The 20496-nt window shown below is 42.8% G+C and overlaps 1 protein-coding gene across 1 annotated transcript in view; it reads right to left on the bottom strand.

Annotated features, from left to right (window-relative positions):
* Positions 1-580: 580 nt before the first annotated feature.
* Positions 581-20496, bottom strand: part of pex14 (peroxisomal biogenesis factor 14) — a 43405-nt gene continuing 23489 nt past the window's right edge. Inside the window, exons 4-9 of the mRNA XM_056422964.1 lie at positions 18996-19121; positions 16589-16674; positions 14618-14720; positions 10767-10864; positions 4526-4617; positions 581-2750 (exon numbers count right to left, since the gene is read on the bottom strand). Coding sequence (XP_056278939.1) covers positions 2258-2750; positions 4526-4617; positions 10767-10864; positions 14618-14720; positions 16589-16674; positions 18996-19121 — 998 coding nt within the window. The 3' untranslated portion in view covers positions 581-2257. The remainder of the gene's footprint in view (positions 2751-4525; positions 4618-10766; positions 10865-14617; positions 14721-16588; positions 16675-18995; positions 19122-20496) is intronic.

Below are 20496 nucleotides of genomic sequence, written 5' to 3'. Positions count from 1 at the left end.
ATATATTATTCTGACGATACACCTACGCAAATAAACAACACTTGACACATAGAATGTGTAACTATGTCCCTCATCAATTCCAGTGAGAAAGATGAAAACAATGTCACGGCTTTCTGAAAAGTATCTGTAGGATTCTCATCTGTTTCTAGCAGACAAATTACAGCTGGTTCAAAGAGGTGTCATAAAAAAACAGAAAGCTCAGGAACCACAAATACATTGATCACATATCAACCATGACGTAAAAATGTATGTAGAATTCACAGAGCCTGCACTTAAACATACAATGACTACACAACCCCCTTAAAGGCCAACTTCTGTGGGATGTTTGTTGATGTTTTTTCTTTCTTTTAATGTTAATAGGATGGCTGGACATACACACACAGTATATTTGACTGAATTATGATTTAGAAACGGAATATTGTTCTATACTTCAAATCGCGTATTTTGATGAGTGTTTCAACATATATACTTGTGCAAAAATATAACCATTTAAAGTCCCTGCAATACTAGTTTACCCTTTAATAGTAGCATACAGCAGCATGTATTTAGTGTCCAGTGGGTTTTAAATAAGAGATTATACTTGAGCTGAAGCAGATTTATTACACTGTTGTACAATCGTGGCTGACATTCAGACCGTCATGGGCGGGTTACAGAGAGGACCAATCACTGGCTCTACAGTGGCTAAGAAGCGTGCGGACACCTCCTGATTATGTACGTCTCTAACCAGCCTTATTCAACCATACAAATCAATCTCTACAAAGTAATCTCCACAAAATTAAAAAAATATATAGTTTACGGCACACTGCAGTGATCAACCTCACCGTGAAGACGGGTGTCGCACATGAGCAGTGCGCCTCTACCTTTCTGTCTTCCTACGAAGGCCATGCGGTGGAGGTGGAAATGGCACCAGAGCCGATATCCCTTCTTCTCACTCACGGGCTCTTCTTGTTAGCTGGAGACAGTGAGTACAGAGTGAGCAATTCAATAAGTCAAATATTCATTTATTACTTTCCGTTTCAATCATGGGGCCGTGTTTTTTTTCTAACTTCCCCCATCCACCTCCACACTGAGAAAAGTGATACAAGTTGTGCAACTTCCATCAGTGGCAGCCCTTGTTGTCTTACTGCAGCTTAATTATAAAATATTGCTGCCGTTTTCTGGAAAGATTACTCACTGTAGGAGGCCCGACATAATTTGGACCGCAGGGTTTGTCACGGAAAATAATACAATGCAACTGGGCTTTCTGTATTAGATTTCCGCTTTTAGCCTCCTTGACATTTCAAGCTGCATGAACTAATACATCTGTTATTTGTTGATCATTTGATTATTAACATACTTCACAAACCAAATCAGCTGCCCTGCTGGAGATGCAGAAGCAACTCAGCAGACAGTCTGGATTTCCTCGCCTGCCACGCTCTCAAACGCTGCACAATGCAGCCCCACAGTGAAAAGGGGAAGCGGGGGAAAGACATTTATCTTCCTCCTTTGAGCATATGAGCACTCTGACACCGGTATGGAACAAAGCCCGTCATCACATTCTAATCTCGAATTTCAGGGCTTTTATTTCACCCAAATGCCACCCTGCCGGCCTTGTGAATTATTGACAGATTGACACCAACGCGAAAGGACACATAAAAGAGGCTAAAAGCTCCAGCCCTGGAAGAGCTTGTCCTCTCGGATTGCCGTCAACAGGGGGACAAACTCTGCCAATGCTTCTCTGGGAGCTCACGGTAACTTTGAGACTGAAGTGTCAACATATGACTCCTGACCTGCAGCTGCACGACACGCCAGAGATATTCCGTGCAGCGCTGCCTCTTTGGTCTAAATGAGAACCGTAGTCCTATTACAAGCACGCCGAGGCGAAGCCGTGAATTATCTGATCAGATCAGAACATTAAAAGCAGTCAGTCACACACGGTTAGTACGGCATACGGCCTTTTAAAGTCATTCTGATTGGACTGCTGCTCGTCAGCCCAAAGAAACGGTGCGCCGTGGTATTGGGCTCAGCGTGCAGTCATTTAGTCTGCGTGATGAAAAGTAAATGGAGGTAAGCCGTGTGTCAACTAGACACTCCAATATTTGTCAGTTTTGCGTCTTCTCACGCCTACTCCTCACTTTGCTCAAGATTAGGATGTTGGGGAACCAAGTGGAAACAGACAGGGAAGATAGAAAAATAAAATAAAAACAAGCGTGAGCAGAGAGGAGCAGGGTGAAACCGAGCGGTGTGTGGAGAGTGTCTTGGTGCTTCCCACTGCCATCTAATCCACCTCACTCTCAGTGCTGGCCCCCTCGGGCTTCCTCAGCTTGTCCACCTGTTCGTTAATCTGTCCATCCCCACCTCGACGATCCACTGTCTCTATGCTTACACCGTCCTCCTCCTCTACGTGGCTAAGATCCTCCTCTTCTTCTTCTTCTTGCTGCTCTTCCTTCTTCTTATCCTTCTCCTCCTCCTCCCCCTGTACGTCCATGCGATCCTTCAGGTCCAGGACCAGGGTGTTGCCCACGCCCACAGTGCCGTCCTCTCTGTCGATACCATTCACTCCATCAGGCCCTCCCAGTGCATCCTGGAGGCTGCGGTCTTTGATGGGGGAGGAGCTAGCAGACTCGTTGCTGAGCGGGGAGATGTCGCTGCTGCTGCTGGTGTGGTTGACTGGCGCCGAGCCGGGCGCCGAGCCGGGCGCCGAGGGGGACTTCAGGGGGATCTGCCATGCGGGGATTTTAGGAATAGTGGGAGTGGATGGGAATTGTTTCCTGTGGAGGGCGGGGGGGGCAAACAAGAGAGGAAGATCAGAAACGTCACCGTGATCAACATGTGAGGTGTTGAATGAGAACATATCTCCAACACTAGTCTACATTGTAGCACGCAGCCACAGTGAAATTCTCGTAATAACAGCACAGAAAATGTCTCTCCCCCCCCCCCCTACCCACCAGATGTTTGTCACACCTGGTAAAGATGTGCTTCGATTTTTTATTTTTATTACATCCATCTGCAGCTTTTAAGATCAAAAACACACCGTTGCATCGAAATGGGATAAGCCCTTCTTAGTGTTTAAAAACCACAACAACAGTTTGGAGATGATTTGGATCATTTGAACAGGAAGGGAACGCGCCTGAAGACAGATGGTGATGCCGAGCCTTTAGCTTGTGATTCAAGCCTTTGCCAGAAAACTCATTGTGAGAGTCAGGATGAAGTCAGGAACGCAAATGACGAGAGGATATTATTGCTGATTAGAAAGTACGAGGAGATCAAAACATCCTCAACTAGACAGTTCTGAGGAAATGTCCGTCCTTGCCGGTTTTCTTATGTCCTCTCTTACTTCAGGCTTCATTATGGACACCGATACATAATCATGCTGGCTAATGGCCCTGACTGACTGGGCCTGACGAGATGGAGGAACAAAGATGGGAAGAGCGAGGGGATGTCTGGCAATGGACAATAACACCTTTAACAACACAACATATTGCACACCTTTCATAAACATGTGGCAGGTGGGTCGATAGGATTTTACAAATTTGATTGATTGAAAGCTAATTCACCCAGCTAATTCTCCTCCAAGTCATGTCTGTGTGGTGTCATTGGGCACCCATAAAACGACTGAGGTTGTATCGGGGCAATTATGCACATGTGGTTATTTTGCTTACCAATAACGGCATTAAAACACCGAAGACCAGCTGATGCCTGCAGTATGCTAATCGACCGCAGCAAGTTGTGAAGTAAAATAAATGGTGCAATCAGAATTATAACCTCCAGTGCCTGTGAGATTAAACATATTTGAGATTAACGATTATGTTTTCAGTGTGCAAGTAATTTGGAAGAGCAATGTGACATTCGGTGTTCTTTTCTTTTCTTTATTTCGACAGAAGCACAAACTTTGAGGGCACCAGCAGCAGAGTCCGGCACAGTAGACGCGGTTGTGTGACGATTGTTTTGGAGCAACTACGTAAACATCGTTTCTGAGAAATGATGAATCGTGAGCAGATTCAGGAGCAGTGAATGACAGCTGCGTTAGAGACTCCTCAGTTCTGATTGGTTGTTTTCCTTCAGGCGCAGGGGAATCTTTCTAATGCCATTAGGAGCACTAAGAAGAGCCAGAGGAACCTGATTTATTCACAGATTATCTGTCTACTGTACGACTGTCTGGATATAGTGACAGTTTGAGCAACTATGCCAACACATATTATTTTAATCAAGGTTACTACCTACTGAATCTTGAATCTGTCTTTACCCAGTTCTTACGTCTGCAAATCCCCAAAAATAAAGTATGAATAACCGAAAAGAGAAACATGATATTATGTCGATAGTCAAAAAGTATTTTAATGTTAGATTTAAATGTAATGTGGCCAAAGTGTAGCGAATACATAAAGCTTTGTTTCTGTTTCACACTGTCAAATGGTTGAAATGGACTGAATCTGAAAGTGCATTAAAACAGTGATAGTCTGGCCCTTAAACAAACACACACACACACACACACACACCTGCACTGTTTCATGTGTTTTATTGTGTGACGGGGATCTTGATAACTTACCTGCCGAGCAGTAAGCCCTTCAAAGAGACGATCTCAGCCTTCAGCTCTCCAACTGTTTGGTTGTCCAGGACGCGGTTGGTTGAAGACGATGCCTTTTGGAACACAACACACACACACACACACACACACAGACGCACATACACACAGGTTGGAGGACAAAGTCAATATACATCTTTCGACAACTCCTCTGTGCTTAGTTTCAACAACATGAAATAATAAAAAAAATGAAGCTTTGTCTGGAAAAAAAGGACATTGTGTTCCAGGTAAACAAATATGGTAAATGCAAATACTAAAAGCCACATGTTTTTGTGTAGTCAGGTCATTCGTTACCATAACAACCTCGGCCAACGGCCTACCGCTGGTGATGACAGAAAAGAGAACATATGTACTGCAGACACCTTTATGGTCTCGACTGCTCAGAAAGTCCATTGAGGGTGAATCATGCTGTTTTTACATAGTTTTCCATAATATCTAGAAAAGATTAGGCCAGAGTCCAGTGTTTTGGATAATTACTTTATCTTGAACAATGGCCACATTCATGTAGAGAGCAGTTTGTTTAGTTCTTTTTGTCTTTTAGTAAAGGCACACACACGCACAGACACACGCACACGCACACACACACACACAATTATACAGGGGTTTAAGGGCAAGTATTTGAATGGCAAATTGCTGTCAAAAGTACGTTTTTTTAGGGATAGGCGGAACTTTGACAGAGGGAGCTATGAAATTACGATTGTCTTTAAAAGGCCCTGAGGAGAAGAAAAGACAATCACAAAGTCAAATGCAATGATACAACAGAACACTATCGATGTTGCAGAGCTTTGTAGACTTTTGAGTTACTGCTAAATGTTTGGGAAGACAGTAAAGGCTCAACATGGAGGTCAAGATAAATCTGAGTTTGTAAGATTATTAAAAAGATGAAAGTTTCTGCCTCATAAAAACATTGGAAGTTGTGCCTCCCCAGGGCGATCAAAGCAATCCAAATAAAAACAATCAAATTGAACTGCTCAGAGACAAATGTAACTTGTGACCGGGCATCATTAGAAGGCATTGCTTGGCTGTAAAGCGTCTCAACCCAAAAGATTGGGAACCAGTGATGGAGATAATTGTTCCCCATGCACAATCCATTCCTGAATAAAAATACAAACATGTGCAAGAACAAGGGGATAGACTGATGAGAGCAGAGGGAGAAGTCAAGGAAGAAAGTGGGAGAAAGAAAAGTAAAGACTCTAATTAAGACTCTCCCGACTCATCAGAGGAAGCTTGTTGGGAAGTGTGGACCCCCTATCGAGGGGAGAGGGATATCTTGGACTCTTTCGCTTGTAATTAAATCTAAAAGAAATTAATTGAATCACATCTGAAAGGGATCAGACTCATTTACAGTGGAAGGAGGGACGCAGAGGAGGAGAAGTGAAGGGAGACAGAAAATGAAGCTTTTTGGGCTCTTATCGACTCCTAAACCTCGGATAAGGAGTCCTGCACGGAGGCCTGCTGAAGACGCTCATATTACAGCCGTCACCTCATTAGAACCATCTTAATCCCTCGCCTCCCCAAGGCACCAGTATAATAAGGCTGGATTCTGCTTCTCTCTCATTTTACATTTTAAAAAAATGAATTGCTGTATGGGCTAAAAGACTTCCAAGGCACAGAATCAACTTAAGATATGTGCAAATTGCTCCAAATAACAGAAAATTATTATATCACTTAACATGAGAAAAAAAAGGCTTTAGAGTAGAATTGTTAAAGCGCCAGCTGCATAATGTGCATTCTCTACTGAGCAGCACCCTATAATACCTCACATCAAGACAACAACACTACCGCTGACATATGTCTTATTAAGTCTGAAGAAACCTAATTAAATGGTGGACCAGGACTGGATTTCAGCTTTGAGATAGATTATGTGAGTGTGTATACACACACACACACACGCACACACGCACACACGCGTTGTGTAAGGATCTTGTGTTAAGTGCACTAGCTGCTTGGGTGGAGGCTGAGTGGAGGGGTATCAATGACTGGAAAGATTGAAAGAAACGCCGCTGACTTTAAAAGCCCCACCTGAAGTGTTGACACATATCCAATAGACCGGCGTGTGTGCAATGTGATGTTTTACCAAACTGCTGATCAAAATATTTAACTTCTGCAAAGATTTAGCGGTTTTGATTACAAAGGCACCGTCATCAAGAAGATACTTCCAGGTCTGTGGCTATACAACAGTTAATGTTTGACTTTGCAACACAGAATAAGACCTCTGTATTACTATTAGTACTTTACATTACATTACATGTCATTTAGCAGACGCTTTTATCCAAAGCGACTTACAATAAGTGCATTTCAACCTAGAGTACAAACTAAGAACAACAAGAATACAGAAAGTAACATTTCCTCAACATAGTCGAACTACAAAAGTACCATAATAAGAGCTATTTAAGTGCCACTGAAGTGCAAATCTGTGTTTTAATCCAGATATAGTTGGAAAATATGTGTTTTCAGTCTCCGTCGGAAGATGTAGAGACTTCCTGCTGTCCTGATGTCAGCGGGGAGCTCATTCCACCACTGAGGAGCCAGGACAGCAAACAGTCTGGATTTCGAGTGATTAGCTCGAAGTGCAGGAGTCACAAGTCGGTTGGCTGTTGCCGAGCGGAGTACTATTAATTTAACAACCATAACAAAGATTCTTGTTTTTGTATGCTATTTTGCAAATGTATATAATTATTGCATCCAAAATGGTTTGTATTGTTTAAATTTGTATCTTTATCTAGGAATTTAATTAAAAGATATTTAAAACGTACATTAAAATGTGGAACTATCCTTAAATATTGCATGTATAACTGGAACGCATTTTGTATTTCCTTGGAGACTTTAGCTAAATACATAAATATAAATGTTAACCCTGTGGTTCTCCTGCTGGTTACGAGGATGTGGACATGTAGTACATGTTAGACTTCTTGATAGACGATGTATTACTCTATGTTCATGTCCTTTAACTACAATAATTCAACCCACCACTTCTATAGACTACATGGAACAAGTTTACCCTTAAGGCAATATGTGCAAAACTGAATTTAGATTTTAAAGTAAAAAGACTCAGAGGTATGAGTGCACATCGCTCCGGTGTTTGACTTCCCTCCTACTTCCTCCCCGATGTACAGATGCAGGGCTCGGTGTGGCCTTAACACTGGAGAACATAATTCTGCGCCTGGCACCAAACATAGCAAAAAGCCTCATGCATGAACAAATACACAAACAAATGAACCATCCAACCAGAAACCAAAATAACAACTCAACCTGGAAGAGAGGTGGCCTGTATTACATTATCAACCACCACAGCGCTGGCTGGATGTGTTTTTTTTTCTTCTTCTTTTTTAAGTGTGTAAATACTGTACATATTAAGGATTTACTCTAACCAGTTTAGAAATCCTGCCAGTAATATTTCTAGGGTGGGTGCCTGGGTGTGATAGGGGTCGGCCTCTTTCCGCTGGTTAACTAAGTGCTTCAAGAAAAGAAGAAAAAAAAATTCAAGCAGAAAAAAAGAGAAAACACTATCAACTCTAGCAGCACCCAAGGACGGCAACGCATCTCGCTAAATGAAGATAAATGCCTGTGGACCATTAGCAACAAGATAAGATCTTTAACAAGGCTTGTTTAAGAGTGTCTGAAGGCAAATTAATTCACAGTTACTCTGCCGGCAGACAGTGTGTTTTCGTGTAACGCATGTATATTTATGATGGAATTAGTTTCAAAAGGAAGTCCCTAGAGGAGTGTTTTTGAGTGGAAACACTGGTACAGTGCAATTGATTTCACTCTATTTATGCACTTTCCCACTGGCAGTTTGTCTCATGCTAGCACGGAGGCGGTTTCTAATCTTCTATGTAGTATCCACTAATAAAGAGAACGATCAGTGAGTTGAGACAGCAGGGAAAACACAGCTAACAGGCAGATCTGTAATGATAATGGAGCCGGAATAAACTAGGCTGCTTAACATCAGGGCTGAATCATCCTCGGGCAAATCTATCCTTGAGGCCAGCGTCAGAACGCAGCAGCGTGTCTTTAACCCTCCTGTTATTACCTTAGGGTCAATTTGACCCCATTCAATGTTTAATGTCGGTGTTCTTTCGGGTCAATTTGACCCCAGGCTGTTTTTCACTGTGTCAAACATCTAAGAAATATCAACTTTTTTATATATTTAAAGGGCTATTTAGGTAGTCAACAAACAAACATAAAGTACCTCACACTTAAACTTGGAAAACAATATTAATTCTAATAATTTTCTGGAGGTTTTAATTGCTGGGGTCAAATTGACCCCAAGGGTAAAATATGTCAGAAAATATAAAGGTAACAGGAGGGTTAAACATTGAATGGGGTCAAATTGACCCTAAGGCAACAGGAGGGTTAAAGAGTTGAGATAGCTCAGAAAAGGGTGAAAAAAAAAGACGAATTGCTCAGAATCTGACGTATGCAAATGCACGGCGTCAGCGCATGTTCTTTTTCTATGCATGTGTGTGTGTGTGTGTGTGTGTGTGTGTGTGTGTGTGTGTCATGAGTCAGTCCGTCTGAACTCACTTTCATAATGAGCTCCACAGTTTAGGGACAGTCAACGCACTCTGCAATTGAGCGGTTTCAAACCTCGGAGCAAATGTTTTGGTAGCAGCTGAGGAACAAGGAGGCTCCATGTGTTTCGGGTTAAAGGCACATTTCCGCGTTGAGAGGTATAATTAGTAAGCGTGGCGCACTTCGAGCAGCGCGGTGAGGCAAACCCCCGAAAGCCGCAAACGGTGAATGATAAGTAGCTCGCCAGCTCCAACATGTGTTTCTCATCAAACATCATGGACCTGAAAACAATTTCCCAATTTCCCCTGTGGCCTGCGACAACAGAGGGCCTTGTGCCGACTCGCGGGGAATATTTAGAGTTTATGATTTGTTTAATGGGTGTTTTGATGTGAATTATACTTTTTATACACTACCGCTGTCCAACAAGGCACTCGTAGCAAATGAAGTAGATACTTTTTAATCCAATCTGTGATTTGGAAATGACAAATGAAAAGAGAAAACATCCCTTGTCCTTTGCTGGAGGGAACTCATTGTTTGAAGGCAGCCGACAGCCTGGCTGACAGAAAACCTTTTATAATTTTCTGATTTCCGACCAGCGTGGGGTCAATCCAGATCGGACCTCACAGATGCTGATTTAAGACGCCGCTGCTGCTTCCCACAGTGCTCACAGAGACCGTGTGGCTTAGAAGTTGAAACAGCACAAAATGAGCTATGAGTCGTCTGTTTTTTTTCGTCCAGGGAAGAGATTCATATTTTTCTTTCCCATTTGTGCGGAAGCAGATGTGTCCGCATATGTTTTCCTGCGATATCCAGATGCTACAGAGAAACATCCATGTGCTTAACAAGCTGTGGGCATAAAACATTGTCTAAGATGGTCTCTTCCAAGGCATTTTTTTAAAGCCCAGATCATAAAGCGATTTATGAGCGGTGTGATAAAAAGCAAGCAACATTTCATCCTTGCACATTTGTTTTTCGACCAATCACTCAAACCGATTCACCGAAACAGAGAAGATTATGAAAACGGACTATAAACATTAAGCTGAGAAGGAACGACAATATGGTTAAAGATTATGGTCCCATGATGAGATGCACCATACTTTGTTGCTGCTTGTGTTCTGATGATATACAGTATAATAAGGCTGTCCGTCTTAGGTAGTTATGACTCAGGGCAGTGAGAGACATTTTAGTACTCAAAGGCCTCGAAAAAACGTTTCTCTCTCCTCATCAATCTGAAGATTTCAACTGGCAACTTTACTTTTACTGAGCTCTTCTGCTATTTCAGAGTTAGTGCCTGTCGAGCTTTTCCCAAAAACATTCAATCATACATAACGGACCTTGAAGCGTGACTTTCATGTTCAAACTACACTAAAGATAAACTTCCTGCTATCTTTGTAAAGTAATTTCCTCTCATTGTTTGTTTTATGAAAATATGGAATGTCACAAATATGTCATTTATTGGACGGATTAAGTCAGATGGTGGAAGTGTTTTCAAACCATTTAGGGCCAACAGCAACAAATGTGCCAATATTTGCAACATCTATTAACTAAATGCTGGAGTAGGATAATGTGATGCAATAAAACGTAAGTTGAATCTCAGAGGTTTGACTGAATTCACTGATAATCCATCAAGTTGCAAAGTGTGTGTGGTGGTAAGTGACGGGCGCGTCGCTGCTGATGAGCCAGTAGCTACCTCTGCTGCCACCAGTTCCTGTGAGAGCTCCTGGATTCTCTGCTGCTGCTGGATCAGGAGCTCCTGGACGGAGCCCAGGGTCTGCTGCAGCTGGCCGACTGTGGGAACAAGAAAGTCATTTCAGCAAACTTTTATACAATGAAAAAGGAAGTTTGATTACGTGGCAATAGAATGGCTGCGTTGCCACAGAAGTGAACATTTTCTTTGATGAGAGAACTGATGAGACTCAACTGTCACTGATCAAAGGCGTCCTCTAAGAATTGTAATCAAAGCTAATATCCGGTAACTTAAGTCGCAGCTTTTTGGTCCACGGTGCCGGGGTAGAGGGTGGGGGGGGGGAACATAGGATGGAGATATTAATCTCTAGTGCCTGAACTTAAATCAAATAACAGTCTCTAACCGTCCATTATCCACCCAGACACTGCCTTCTAATGCATCTTAAATCCTCAAACGATCAACAAAGGAAAAAACAAGGCTCTCATTTGGGAGGAGGCTGCCAGACAAAATGTCCCCCCTAATCCTAATAAATATTGTTCTTTTTCCATTGACTTTGAAGATTGAATTAGTTCAAGTGTTGGTGTTGGACGAGGGTGTATGATTTCAAATAACACTGGGCACAGTTTGTTGCCCCCTGCTTCCAGTCACGCGTGTATTACCAAACAATGCATTAAGTTTCCCCGAGCTGATTATATTACAGAAAACCAATAAACATTCATATAAATCATGGGCGTGTAAAGTGTTAAATCAAGCCTAATGGGATTAACATCAACAGATATTGTGGCGGTCCACTGCTGAGGTTGTCAGGCCAATGGTTAAAAGCCTGAGCTGCAGCCGGCTGGACGGGATGTAAAGAATCCTCCTCTCAGATTAGCCCGGGCCAGGACAAAACACAGAGCCCGGCTCGGAGGCTGTGTTTCTTTTGAAAAAACAACACAGACAAAATATTTGATCTTTCAAAGAAGCTAATATCTCGCAGTGACACCTGTGTTTAAATGGGTGGGGTTGTATCAATATAGGTGGGGTGCAGAAACGTTTGATCTTTCCATGCGTGCGGAATCCTATGGAATACGAGTTTGAGCAGGATCGTTGGTTTGGGCCAAAAAACATTGTGCAAACAATTTGAGTGAGTTACCGAGTCTGAGCTGCACCAGCCTTTCTGAAAACGGCAATAAAACTAAAATACCGCGGCCATCCCCGTTTAAAAAAGGTGTTACTATGACTGGGTGTGCACGCTAAACCAAGAGCTGCACTATTAGTCTCCAATTCCACCTCACCGCAAAACAGCTTATCCAGATGTGTGTGTCGTGTGCCTCCTGAATTACCACTGGCACCGCATTTCATCCAAAAAGTCCAATTCTTTTCATGTCTCTCCACAAAGTTGACTCCTTTGTACTGTTCAGAGACTTGACAAAAATGCATAACTTCATATCCCCAGTTATCATAGATATGAAGCCAAGAATAATGAAGTCAATGACTTTGGCCGGGCATGAATCAGAAGGAGGATGTAGCTGCTGTGTGTGTGTGTGTGTGTGTGTGTGTGCGTGTGCGTGCGTGTCTGAGAGAGAATAGGAGACAAGATGATGTGTGAGGCTTGCAGCTGCTGCGAGGAGGGTGCACATTGTGTATTCAGTAAATTATTCAGTAAATACCGCGATATAATGTACACTACATATGTCCAGGCCTGTCTCCGTTTTTAATGGCCAGCTGGTCACCAATATGGCTCCCACCGACAAAGAGTGGCCAAACAGCCGCACAATTCCATTACAGCCCGGGTGCGCTGAAGTAGTTCCAAGATCCATTCATTAATTGTCTGTGTGAAGTTGTAGGCAAATCATAATGGGAGTCAAGGCCCCTACTCTCGAGCTGAGGCTGGCAAGAGAGACTAATGTGGTCCCCATTCAAAAGGATACATCACCTCATTGCGCCTGGCAATAGAGAAATACATGAACTTTAACAAAAGGGGGTTCAAGCAATTGGCAGCAGCGAGGCAGTCGGTCGCTATTACTCAGTGCAGCGAGGAGAGAGGGAGCGAGACGGAGAGGAAGACAAAGGGAAAGCAGAGGGAGAAAACTCTCAGTGTAATTGCAACCCCTCTCCCCAACTGTTAACTACAACAGTCATTAACTACAATAGCAGCTTGGCTACTGCAGTCATAGCAAATTAGTTCGCCACACTGGCTGAAGAAAGGACCCATGTTTTTTTCTCTTTTCCCGACCCACTGGAGTCTCACCTGCAAAGCACAGGCGGACTCTTACTGCGAAATCCGGTCTATACCGACAAGCAAAACAGGGTTTGTAGCTTGGCACATCTCCAGGGAGTGATAAGCAGATCAAGAACGGGCAGAGAAATAGACGGAGGAAATGTGTTTGCATAGTTGGGAGAAAATGACCATAAAAGAGCCGATATTTGTTAATCAGATTCAGGGTGACACACCTCGCACGCGATCTCACACAAACGCTGCCCTCCAACTACCTCAGCGAGACAGAAAACAATAGCATGGGTGTGACTGGGTACAATGATAACAGCCATATGTTATATGTCGGTCCGTGACGGGAGCTCTCAACTCAAACACACTTAATTTGTTTTAATTTGGAGATGAAGGGAAAATCAAACAAAGGGTGCTTGTATTGAAACTGACAGTCGTATTTATGATTCAAGTCAAGAATACCGCCTGTGGTAGAAACATTTGTTTGGCTCCTCTTTGTCTCCCTGCAGGATCAAAACCCTGCAAACACATGAACGCTGGTAATTCATGCAGGGTTTTTTTCACCAGACCTGGAACTCTTTGGGCATACAAACCTCCTTAAACTGCACTTGATATCTCATATAGACACAGGTGCACACAGATCGTGTACACTTGAATGTTTAAAAGGGGAATTAATTTGATTGAAAAAACACATTTTTATTCATTATTTCATAATTCAAGCAAAAATTATGTAATATGCCATCAACCCTCTTCAATTAGATCAAATTAAATAAAAACTCACCTTTTCAAAACCGATTTAATGTTTGATTTAATGTCATGTTACTTCGTCTCCGGTTCTTTTGTTAACCTGTCGTGTAAACTGTCTGAGTATCATGAAAATTATTATTGTCCTATTAATATTTGCATACTGTTTATTTCTTATCTCAATGGAAATTGTTTCCTTTCAGGTGAAAACACACTCGAGTTCAACAGTAGGGCTAACGAAACCAAACTTTTTCTGAGTGCCTCTCTCATTTACGCCTCCCTGGATTTTTAATTATACTGACGAAGCGCTCGGAAAGCATCTCTCTCCTTGCGTCCCTCTGTCTCTCCATGTCTGACAGCCAGGTTGAGATTCCTCACCTGTCCAACATGGGAGCCGCACCTGTCACTGTGCACTTAATCACACTCGGGCCAGTGCTGAGCCCAGACGCCACACAGTGCCATGCCGCACGCACACCCTGCACACACGCACGCACACACGCACGCACGCACAGAAAATTAAAATGAACTTTCTCGCAACCTACGGGGAAGAGGGTGGCTGTTGATGATAGTAATGGAGGTTTGGATGGGAGTGAGGTTGGTGCGGGGGGAGACGGATGGAAGGGGGGGGAAGGAGAGAGGGTGGGCGGGGGAAGTGGGGGGGGGTGGGGGGGGGAGAAAAGTTGTCATTTCCCAACTGCTCATTAATATTCCGAGGTTAAGAGCTTTTCAGCGAAACGTAATTAATTGAGCCCGAGCCTGACAGTAAACAAGCAATTTCAAATTAAAGCGAAATGACAGCGGCGTCATTTGTTAAAAACGTGCGGGGGCCCCCGATTTTGGCGACAGATAAATGAGGGAAAATGTTAAGGAGGGAGAAAGTGATGAAGATATTAATCTTCACCTGTCTGTGTCAGCGTGCCACTCATTGCTGCAATGTTGCTCTCCATCCTCTGCAGATGCTTCTTGTCCTCTCGGCTGCCCATAATGAGGGGAAGGATGTATTTCTGCAATTAAAAGCACGGCACAATATCACACTTTGCTCTGGTGGCAATTGGCAGGAGACGAAGAAAAGACAGAGCTACCTCGACTTGGCAGCAGAGGGTCAACGGCATTGTTTTATTGGACTAGTACCCCATTGTCTCAACTGCCTGATTAGGAACATGAAGAGTATCCAAGCAACCGATACAAGCATTCACACACATCTGGTGTTCAACCCATGAGTCCATTATCAAAAATGTTGATTTATTTTCTAAACAATTAGTAAATTAAATATCTTTGAGTTTTAAACTCAAATTTGAAGCAATTTGAAGATAATAATAATAATAATAATAAATTTATTTTATAAGGCGCCTTTCAAGGCACTCAAGATCGCCGTACAACACATTAAAAACAGTTAAGACAACCGGTAAAGTTAAAGATGTTCAGTAAAGATGCAGCCCTGGGTTCTGAGAAATTCTTCAGTTTTTTTTAAGACAGACTTTGGTAATCTAAATGATCAGACTAATCTATAACATAACTGTTTGTTATAGTTAGCATTTATATCATGTTATATGTATGTCTGACATTCAAATGTTTGTTATCTATTGTGTTACCCAGATTAACGGCATGCGAGTGTCTCACTCCCGTGTGTGTGGAGCAGAGCTCTCCAGATAAAGTGAATGTCCATGTGACCCTGTGGGAGCCCACTGAATGGCATACATGTCATGTGTCGTCTTGCTTTGTGGCTGAATGAGGATCCCTTATCCCTGGCAGCCGGTCTGCAGCCCTCTGCTGCCTGAGCCAGGTTTTCCCTCCAACTCAGGTGGCAAGCAGCCACACCAGTGCAAGTAATAAACACTTTTAAGAGAAAAAGATTAAATGAGTGTCAACACGTAGTAATTAATAAGTGGGTTGCTGGGAGTGTGGTGTTTACAAGGTGTGCCATAACATAAATAGAGTATGGGCAGAAGCCTGGACATATGGTGCGACTGGCGCTACGCTCCGGCGACATGACAGCAACCTGTGCCGTCCCGCCAGGGGATCCCACCTCCCAGACGACCAGTGGCTGGCGAGCCCTGCTGCACGCAGGGAACAGTGGACTGGTACAGCGCGTGTTTTCATCAGCGAAAGACCGCAGGGACATCGGAAGAAATGACAGGAGACCGTGAATGTGCATGCGCAGCCTTATGAAAGGCAGTGTAAAGAAAGATGAAATAACAGGATCTAAAGAGAAGCCATATGTCCGACAGGGTCAGGTAGGCATATGCAAGTACATGATGCGCTCTCCCTTCCTCTCTCTTGCACACACAGAGGAGAATGGCCTGTCATCCGGGCCGAGAGCTACTGCTAAAGCTCCTGTCCTCCTCTAAAACGAGAGTAATGGCTTCCACATGCCACTCAGACTACGACTAACAACCACTATGGGATTAATGTCACCGGGGACAAGGGGCCTCATGAGCTCATGTTCAAGGGCTGCTAAGCCCGATAAAAACCAGGGTGATTATTTTTAGACGGTGGGACGTCAAACAAAATGGTTGTGTGCTGTGTTAGCAACTATATTTTGAAAAGGAAAAAAAATATTTGAGGAGGAGGGAATGTTAAGTTAAAAAGAAGGGGTCCAAATGAGATCATGCTTTGACGTAAAGCAGGGTAGCTTTAATAACAAGCCCAGAGTGATGTTGCATACTGCAGAGGCGCCTTCTATTCTAGCACCCTCATTCATCATAAATGATATACTTGCTAAGCCCACCAATTTTAATGTAATATCAGATAGACAGTACTGACAGATCTCAGGATGCAAAGGATAATTTGTATAACAAATTTAAGAAAGATTAACTGTGAAAACAAAGTCAGTGAGGAAACGTAGCCCAAAGAGAAGCAGGGTGTGACTTACTCTGTAGAGCTGATGAAAGCCAAAGGCGATGCCCACCGTGATGAAGGTGAGGGCACCATAGTCTCTCCATCTGTAACCTGCTGGACCTGGAGAGGAGGATACGTCACTTGAACCTAATGTGGAGTTGAAGTTTTAGCTCTATTCATCATGTACACGACACTTCATACATGTTTACTGAACACACTTGAATGTTGTTTCATTTGATGTCACTCTTTGATTTTTCTCGATGTTACATAACGCATGGTTGTATACTTTAGCTGCAGATTAATATAAAAGCACTTCATTACCTCACTGTGATAATGAAATATATTGCTGTCCTAATAGTGTTAATGTTCTTTGTCGTAGATCAGACACCACAACCAAGTTATGAGTGTCCCCTAATGAATAGATGCCGGTCTGCCCTAAACAATTGAAAAAAATGCATTCACCATTTAGTCAAAAACCCAGAAATGTGGTATCCAGAATGATTAGATTCAATGTCAAGTATACACAATTTGCAGTAAATGGAAAATCCCTGGTGTGGTCCTCTACGATAAAGAAATTGTACAATCTTTTTGCAATTTACTCGTACACTTAATGAGCACCATAGAATACAATGTAAATTTGTGACGTTCCAAATTTCATCTATTTATCCCTCCGTTTGCGCAAAATGTCTGAACTATAAAGGGTAAACAAGCACTTCATTCAGCTCTTCCAGAAAGAACACCATTGTCTTCCATTTTTTTGACGTTGGGCCGAATAGAGTTTGCATATAAACCTTTTGAACAGCTAAAGCAGGCTGAAAGGTAAGTGTTTGTGTGTGTTGGTGTGTTGGTGTGTGTGTTTAGAAGTTGGCTGTTGCTGAGTGACAGATGATGTGAAAGTGTGTCATTGTGCAAGCTGTCATCTGGGTAGGCCAACTGTCTGTCAAAGTGGAAACTCCCCACATAAGAGAGGCATTCAACTGAAAATGTCACTAAACAACAAACAAGTCTAGAGGAAATATACTGTGTGAGTTTTTCTCCCATTTACTGTTGATGGGGCCCAAATGAATATTAAATTATTAGCGGCTAGGCCACTAAAGTACGCCACTGATATTCTATTACAGGTCTGATTTCACCTAATGGATTATGTGGTACATGTTTACTTGCTTGAAGTAAGTAAACCAGATTGATCTTGTGCGTTACCACTTGTGTGATTGGACATGCAGATAAAATGAGACCCGCTGTCATATTGACTACATGGTATAGATTCAAGGTGAATGCCATTCTATTCTCCTCACTCAAGGCCGTGTTTCATTGCTGCTGCAGCATTCAGGGATGAACCTGTAACCTTTCCGATCGAAAAATTTTGAGTCATTCTCCAGCATCCATATGGTAACCACATAAATGTGGGTCTTCATCAACATTATAGCTGCGACAGACTGTCACCTATCCCAGAATGCCATGCTTCTGAAAGGCCTGGGAGTCCTTGGGATAGGTGGCTGACCCTGAACAAGCCTGACTGCATGGGATGCAGGGGTCTTCACTTGCTCTTTTCCCCCCTGTTTGGACCTTTCATTCTTCCTCTCTCTCCCTCTTTTTCCTCTACCACTTCCACTCTGCCATCTTCCTCTTTTTATTTGGTCACTTAAGCTGTGGAACTGTGGTATCCATCCCCCGTTTTTCCAATCTCCTCTCAAATTTATTGGGTTCAGTGGAGGCCTTCCTGTCCTTCTACCGCGTGGAAATAGAGATCAGAGTATCCATTACTTCGACAGAGATGGATACGGGTCTCTGTGCACCGTCCCCATAACAAGGACATCAAGGAGAGGTAGCCCCCTCTTTTCAGCATGACCCCCCATACAAGACTCCCCGCTCTCTCCTCATTATGCAGCTCTCTTACAGCCATTTTGATATAAAACCCCCCGCTATGGACGGAGAGCGGCGAGTCTCCCTAACTACATGGCCATCCCATCAACATCACTTTCATTACAAAACATGAGATGCCAGGGGAGTCAAGGACAGTGTGGTAATAAATGAGGGTGGAATACATCTGGAATCATTGTCATATGGGTTAAGCATTACGCGGACTTCATTCTGCATTGGTAAATCAGTGGACAGCACTCATAACCTCCTGAGGTAAGAACGATACAGGTTGCGGTGTGGGGTCTTGCTGGTGGAGAACCTCTTGAAACAGAATGGCAAGAGTCTTCACGAGCTTGTGCCGTGCAATGTCACATCCCTGTATCTGAATTCACCATCCAGGCAAATGTTGAATGGCATGCGCGTCTATAATGCTTGTAAAGATCCTGCTATTTGGTGAGCTGCCGATAATCCTGTTTAATGGCTTTAAATTCATAAACACAAAAAAGGGAAGATCCCGCTCTCTAGGTAAACCTAAACGAGTCTTTCCATTTTAAATTAAACAAAAGGGTGTGTGCACTCACTATGTGGTACAAGAGCCAGCTGATTTGCCTGGAGTGGATGTGGGGGCCCCACAGGGCTCAGAGGCAGGACTTCTTCTGTGCTGCCGGAGCGCTGGATGGCCAACTCAACCTCCTCATCCGTCAGCCCTGGAATCAAGACACACACATTTAGGACATTCAGAGTGGGCGTAGTGGGGGTGTAGTGACTGCGTGTTAATGGCTCCTCGGCTATCATAACGTATGTTTAAATACTTCCCAAGCTGCCCACAAATCTTTTAAGTACAATTTAGAGAAAGTATGACAAATCTACATTCAATTTTACTTGCCCTCTTCTCAAAAATACATTTTCATTTCCTAATTCAGAAATTCCACTGAGAGTTACTGTTTCAGGGACATCCATCAAAGGAAGATAGTGTGGAAAGGATCACACAATGAAATCTGAAACTCTGCTAGCCTATTAACTGCCACCAAAGGCAAAGAAAATAAGAGTCTGTCCACTTCTCCAGTTATATTTCCCATGTGGAGATTTCATACACCCCAGACAGCGAAAATGCATTATTTTAATTTCTTCATTGTAATGTAAATGTATTACATAATTTTGCAAATGCCAATATAATTTAATCTTCAGATCTTTTTAATGATTTTAGTGATGATTAAATTGCAAAGGGCTCCCTGATGGAGAATCTGATGGGAGGAGGAAAAAAAAATCTAATATGAACATCTCCTTTTGTGGCAAGAAAGGATTTTATTTCAGGCGTCATATGCTGCCATCGCTGTGGGTTTCATCTTTTAATGAGCGACTCGGTCTAAACAAAGGGAAATAATTACAACTTTTGATGAACTACATTCTAAAACAACATTAGCCAATTCAAAGAAAAACAATTAAGAGAAAGCTGAAGACAAACAACTCAAACTGTTAAATACAGTAGTTCTTCAACACCGATGAGCATGATTTACCTTGTGATGAAAAACCTGAAAAGTCAGGATCATTATGTTGTCTTTGCTCATTGTGGACTATCAATCTGTCTCCGCCTAACATCTCACCATTACTTGCTTTATCCATTTCCCTTGCTTATTGACAGAAAATTCTCTTTGAAAGATAGCCTTTTACTTGAACTATTCCCTGGGGATCTAGAGAGTTTACACGCTTCCTCCATCCTTTGAGAGAAATCGAGCAATTGGAAAAGGTTCCGTTGCAGTGTTTCAGGAGATGACTCAACGTTTTCATTAAGAGTAAGAGCACAGAGCCAGATCCTGATGTCTCTGACACTGACCTCCAGTGTGGTCTTCACAAGAGACACACACAATCACACCCTTGTGGAGTATTGATAAGATAAACTGTCACCATGAAAAACAGAACTTTCCATTTCATAAGGTGGATAAGATACCAGAACCAAATCAAATGACTCCTTCCAATTGAAGAATCCGAATAGCTGGTTGAGCCTTGATCAGAAATACAGTTCTAACCTATCCTAGAAGCCAAAAAGCAGGAAGAAATCCTTTGATAATCTACCACACAGTA

Source organism: Pseudoliparis swirei, chromosome 9 (genome assembly GCF_029220125.1).
Source record: "Pseudoliparis swirei isolate HS2019 ecotype Mariana Trench chromosome 9, NWPU_hadal_v1, whole genome shotgun sequence".
NCBI lineage: Eukaryota > Metazoa > Chordata > Actinopteri > Perciformes > Liparidae > Pseudoliparis > Pseudoliparis swirei.
This window is presented reverse-complemented; position numbering and strand designations above follow the sequence as displayed.